At 41.5% G+C, this 6,425-nt stretch overlaps 1 protein-coding gene across 3 annotated transcripts in view; it reads right to left on the bottom strand.

Moving 5' to 3' along the window:
* The window catches only part of PPP4R4 (protein phosphatase 4 regulatory subunit 4), a 109,906-nt gene extending 103,511 nt beyond the window's left edge, over window positions 1-6,395 (bottom strand). For all 3 annotated transcript variants that reach the window (XM_019642510.1, XM_019642511.1, XM_019642512.1), the window contains exons 1-2: window positions 6,119-6,395; window positions 4,576-4,649 (exon numbers count right to left, since the gene is read on the bottom strand). In XM_019642510.1, coding sequence (XP_019498055.1) covers window positions 4,576-4,649; window positions 6,119-6,244 — 200 coding nt within the window. In that variant the 5' untranslated portion in view covers window positions 6,245-6,395. The remainder of the gene's footprint in view (window positions 1-4,575; window positions 4,650-6,118) is intronic.
* Window positions 6,396-6,425: the final 30 nt, after the last annotated feature.

Raw genomic sequence — 6,425 nt, 5'->3', positions numbered from 1 at the left:
AAAAAAAAAAAAAAAAAAAAAAAAAAAAGATGGGACGAGAAAGAAAAGGGGAAACGTTCATAAAGATGCACTTTAATCCTGTCTCTCCCTGAGAGGTAAAGTGCAAAATGTCTTAAAATTCACAGTGCGAAGTGAAAACTAGTGATAAGTGACTGCAAAAGTAAGCAACATAAAAGTTAGGTTCAGTAAATTAACCAATCAACACATTTCATACATAATGTAAATAGCAAATATTGCTTAGGGTCATTTGGTAAAAAAAAATACATAAATCTGTAAAATCCGCTATCTTATTATCACTCAGTTTAAAATGCTTAATCACAATTTGTGAAGATTCTTGTTTCTGATAACTACTAGTAAAGGAAGTTAATAGATATTTATCAAAACATCAGTTAATTCACTTGCCTGTTTGTTAAATTATTGGAAGGCAAAATTAATACTGTTATCCTCTTTTAAAAGTTTGAAATGTACCTTGAGCACCTAAGTAGAAGGAAGCAGGGAAAGGGGAAAGGTCATAGAAGATAATTAACATTAATGAGTACCATTCTGTGTCAGGGGCCATAAGCAACAACCTGGGGAAACAAATTATTATTTCCATTTACAGGTGAGAAACCAGGGCTTAACAACCATAAGTAACTTGCCCATGGTCACACAAGTAATAAGTGGTGGAGTAGGATATAACCTAAATCTGTCTGATTCTATTGCCTATAATACAAAAATATCAGAAACTACTCAATCCACCTGACATCTTGGTCATTTTAAAATAAACAAATACAATTTATTCTATTAAAAGGTATATATTTATGTCACAGCAAAGACCAAGAAAGAACCAAAACAGCAATAACATAAAAGACGGTTTGCCCTGGAAGAACTTACAATCTATTAAGGAAAATATACAGAGAGAGAGAGAGAGAGAGAAGGAATACAAAGCAGTAGTTAATTACTAGTTGGTGGATGCAACCACTAAGTAACATGGAAGCTCAGAGAAGTCTGGGATCCATGTGGTTTCAGCAGTTAGGAAAGGCTTTATGAAAGATGCAGGATTACAACTTGATCCTGGGGATGGAAAATGTTGGCTAGGTATAATGAAAGAGTATCCCAGGATGGGACAAAAGCAGAGTTAAGGCTGAATGCGACGTATCTGAGGAACAGTGAAGAGAGTAGCATGACTGCTTCAAAGGGTGAAGGACTGAGGAGAAACAACCCAAGTGCCCACCAACTGATGAATGAACAAACAAAATATGATGCACCCACACACAATGGAATACTATTCACCCATAAAAAGGAATAAAATACCGATACATGCTACAACATGGATGAAACTTGAAAACATGCTAAGTGAAAAAGTCAGTCACAAAAGGCCACATAGTATATAATTTCATTTACATGAAATGTTCAGAATAGGCAAATCCATACAGACAGCAAGTAGATTAGTGGTTCCCAAAGGCTGAGGTTGGGAAGAAGTGGGGAGGAACTGCTAATAGGTACAGGGTATCTTATTGGGGCAATGAAAATGTTCTAAAATCGATTGTGGTGAGGATGGCACATTCGGAATACACTAAAAACTACTGAACACTACACTTTAAATGGATGAACTGTATGCCATATGAACTACAATTCAATCAAGCCGTTAAAAAAAAATGTGAGGGCCTAGTGGAACACCACATTACACAGCTAAGATGGAGTCGCTTCAGCCAAGCTTAAGGGTCTGGAATTTATCTGATAGGCAATTAGAGATATGAGTAAAGATTTACCTAATGAAAGCGTAGTATACATGCTTAGGATTCTTCTCTAACAAAATAATTCACATGTTTTAAGTACATTCCTAAAATATATACCAAAATCACAAAGAGGAGACAGAACAGGAAAAAGATGTTGTGGTAGGATTTTGACTAATCCACAAGCTGTGACTATTAGGAAAGTTGTTTTGCTTCAGTGCTAAATGCCACAGATGGGTATATCGGCATCTTATTTATGCAAAACCACAAATTCATCTGTGTCAAATCTTTAAATACCACAATGTTCTAAGCTTAATTGTGAAAATAGCATTAATAATTGATCTGCCATACTTTAGGGTAAGATAATGAACACTGTAATTTGTTTTTTATTGGATAACAGTGTTCCATACATGATTTTTTAAAAACATTAGGCTCACTTTAAATGCTATCAGAATCTCCACTAATACACAGCATTTCCTACTGACGTTTGCACATTTGACTCTGAATTCTAATTTAACATAATAGTCCAAAATAGTTTTAATATACAAAATAAGAGAGCTAGAAAAACAAATCTGACATTCAAAAGCAGAGAGAAAATAAATAAATAAATAAATAAATAAATAAATAAATAAATAAACTGGATATTAAATAATCAGTACAAAGGAAAAGGTAAATAAAGCACTCAAAAATAAACCTGAAAATCAGAGAAAAAAAAATAAAAAACAGAACTCAGTATTAGATTCTACAATATTGGGGAGTACAAATTTTTAAAAAGCAATAAATTCCATTTTGAATAGACGGGTCAGTACGTGAGAGCAGGTGAGGCTTTAACAGAGGCAAAGTCTGGAACATGTCGACAATCCCACACCCGCCCCTAATCCCAGGGAAGAAAGAACCTTTCAGGCAGTCTCGGTTCTCCCTTCAGAAGCTGGCCTAACAGGGAAATCCCACTTTCCCCCAGGTGGTGGTGAGATGGTAGAAATACAAAAGAAGAACTCAGCTGGAGAAGCCATACACAACCAAACTAGTGTCTGCCTTCTCAGTCACCTTGCAAACCTCCTTCAAGGGAGATGAGCCACAAGAAACTAAAGGAGATATCAGATCTCTTTTAAAATTCTCTTGTCTAAGAATGAGAGGACCCATCTGTCTCTGTCAGGGCTTTGTAAGTTCCAGAACTGGATGTGTCTGTTATGTTCTGTGTCTGAGAAATACAGACAACTCAGAAGACCTGGTTCGCTGACAAACAATAAAAGCAAAATAGAAAACAAATAAGCTATCCCAAAAAAGAAGCCTTGTCACTGATATCTAGAAGCAGTATCTGCTGTCGCAAGTTAAGTAGAGCAAGACTCTCCATTTCCTAATTGTAAGCCAGCCTTTATTCAAAGAAAAGAATTCAGGAGGAGTAAATAGGAACTTATTTCAAATCATTAACTGCTGGATATTAAAACAAATTTAGCCAAACTTTCATCAATTGTCTACCTCCTCCAAACAAAAGAACTGTGGGAAAAGGCAGATGCTTATAACTATTGTTCACCATATTGGACATGCTAATTATCAATGAATAAAGTACTTAAAATATAACAATAAAATATCAAAATAGGTTAAACGTTGGATTATTCTCCATTAAACACCAAAAACACATAACTGCTAATTCATACATAAATAAAACAGTTGTCTTTAGATATGTAGAAATGATGAAAGCAGCTACCAAATAGCACCAAAAGAACATCAACATAAGGTCTAAGATCTGGAAACACTTTAGAAGTAATAGAATTATTGGAAAGAATGGTCTAAATCATAAGCATGCTAAAATTCTTACTAAACTAAGGACAGAAACGCAAGATGCCACTAATAGGCTAAACAATAATTTTTTTAAATGGTCATCATTGAAATAGGGTTTTTTTTTGTTGTTTTTTTGGTTTTTTTTCCCCCAGATCCTTCAATGAATAACATGGTACTAGAAACATGATCTATAAACAAAAAAGGAAAAGAAGAAACTTGTCAGCACCTGAAACTGACAGGGTAGACCTAAGCTAAGGAAACAGGGATGACAAATATCCCAGGAGGTAAATAACACCAGTTTTCAAAATCTGATTCTGAGAAACAAAAGAAAACTAATTTGCCAAAAAGGGGAAAAAATGTTGTGCAAACTAAAGAAAAATTTTAAAACATAGATCCACAAAATACCTTAAGATTTTGTTTCTGAAGTATTTTCATAGATGTGTTCATTAATGTTCACTATGTTAGCCTTTAAAAGCTAAATCCACAATTTTTTAAATAGTTGAGAGAAATGTTGTAAATATTTGCAATAACCATTTGCCTTAAGCAATTCTGCAGAGCTTGTGAGATGCAACTTAAATGAGAGTAGACACAATTAAATTTTAAAATCTCTCCAGAAACATTATAAAAGTAATATGAACAGGATATCCTGAGCAACAAATTGAACTACTATATTCTACATAGTAAATAGCACGTAAGGGTCATACTCTACAATTAACTTAAAATTAATCCCTGGATATTCTGAAGTCTCATCTAAACTTATTGGATGTTGTGTGAGAGCCACCAAATCTGGAGAATAAAAAAACAATGAGGTTCAACTCAAACCATTAGTTGTTCTGTTCCTCCTCCTCCAAGCAATATTCTGTAAGTTAGGTATCTTATTAATATTTTATTTCAGTTCTCAAATGTTTAAGTCCACACCTAAATCTTAACTTATAATTAAGTGCTTTGCATGCAAAAAGTACTGTATTCAAATGGTTAAGTAAATCTGAATATAACCACAACGCTACATTTCAGAAAGCATTCACTATGCAGCCATAGGGAAAAAGCAGCAATGTCACAGAAAGACTTTCAGAAATACCTGAGCAGATAAACAGCCCTTTCAATATCACTGAGGTCTTCATCAACTGTCAATCTTTCTATTTCTTCTGGTGTCTGTCAAGTGTAAAATACAAATTATGCAAACAAACGTCCATCAGTCTTGTCCCCCAGTACCCCTCCAGGGACCGTATATGACTACTGCCATAGGACTACTCCCAACTAATGGAAAAGTTTCACCATTAAGCATCATCATTGAAAACTAATCAATGGTCTGAAGACTCTCAGTGATGACCTCAATCACAGAGGTCTCTAATTGTTAGGTTTGGGTGGTGGAGGTTTGGGGTTTGGTTTTTGTTTTGTCCTTTTTTTTTTTTTTTAACTCTTCTAGCTTTTAGGTTGAAGCTTGAGAAGCACATTGCGGCTTCTCAATGAGAAGAACATTGCTGAAATTAATTTTATATATATACTTTTTATCTCTAATACCCAAGGCTGTTTCTCCATCATTTTCCACTCCAGGAAATGCTAAAAGAGTGATGGATGAAGACTGCAGCCGAGTGGGAATGAAAAAGACGAAATCGGGGCTGGGAGGAAATCAGAGATTCTAGATATTGCGGCAGGTGGGAGTGAGAAGAGCTAAAAGAGCTATTAAGAGGATGGGGGAGCAGGGGGTTCCATAAACTAGGTTTGCCAGCAGCAAGGTTGGAACCTCTGGGAAGCTGGGAGGAAGATGGCTCTGCGGGGTGGGGGAGCTACTGGGGATGGGGGGGGGGTTGATAGTGAAGGTTGACTCCCTCAAGGAGGGTGGGAAGCAGGGTCCCAGCTAGAGTCCTGGAGGGGGCTGGGAGGAAAGGATGTGTGGTGACTCAGGATGGGGGGCAACGGATTGAGAGGGCTTTGAAGACGGGCAGCAGGATGACTCTAGTATGGGTGCTGGCTGGGAGGTGAAGGGAGGCCCGGGCTGACTTGGGGCAGGGAGACCAGAGCGTGCTCTGATGCGGGGTGGGGGGATGGGATCTGGGGTGTCTCAGGGAAAGGTGGGGGGCTGGAGTCGCGGCTGTGTTGACTGAGGAGTGGGACTGAGGCCAGAACCCGGGCAGTACCGGGGGCCGCGGAGGGGGGCACCCAAGAGAGGACCGAGGATACGCCGCTGCTGCTCGGAAGGGGAGCTCTGCAGGGGCAGGAGGAAGTAGGGCCGCAACTGAGGGGCCACGGCTGTCCGAGAGGGGCGGCGCGGGGGGCACACGCTGGACTTGCCGGCATGACAGCGTCTTGGCCGGCCGTTCCTGGGGGAGGATTGGGACGGGAACTAGGGAGCCGCGGGGTCGGCCCGGAGTCAGCGCAGTGAGCCAGGGGCCCGTCCCTCGGGGATGAGGGTCCAGGCTGAGAGAACCGGGGCTGCGGGGAAGGGGCCCTAGCGGGGGCCAGTTTAGGGTGACACGACGACCAGAGGAGGGCTGAGGGGCCAGCCGGGCTCCGAGAGGGTCCCGGTCCACCTCGGGGACGGGACGGGGAACGGGACGGGACTCGGGGCCCGAGCCAGCCGCCGGGCGCCCTGCAGGCAGTTCCTCCTCCCCGGGGCGCACCTTGAGGCTCCGGCGGACCGGCCTCTCGATGATTGTGAGCTCTTGCAGGTCCTCCATGTAGCCGAACAGGCTGTTCTGACTGAAATCCATCGCAGCGGCGGCGGCAGGCGGCGGCGGCGGATGCATGGACCGCCCGGCCCCCTTGCCGCCCGGGCCGGAGCGGCCCCGGGATGCCGGACGCGCGCAGCCCCGCGACCGCCCACCAACAGGACTTTCTCTAGCTCTCGGCCGCGGGAACCCGGCTGGCGGCAAGCGGGCTGCTGGAGAAGGAGCGCGGCCGCCGAGGGGGCGGGGCGGGAAAGGCGAG

Source organism: Hipposideros armiger, unplaced genomic scaffold (assembly GCF_001890085.2).
Source record: "Hipposideros armiger isolate ML-2016 unplaced genomic scaffold, ASM189008v1 scaffold_69, whole genome shotgun sequence".
Classification (NCBI taxonomy): Eukaryota; Metazoa; Chordata; class Mammalia; order Chiroptera; family Hipposideridae; genus Hipposideros; species Hipposideros armiger.
The sequence above is the reverse complement of the archived record's forward strand: the minus strand, read 5'-3'. Positions and strand labels throughout refer to the sequence as shown.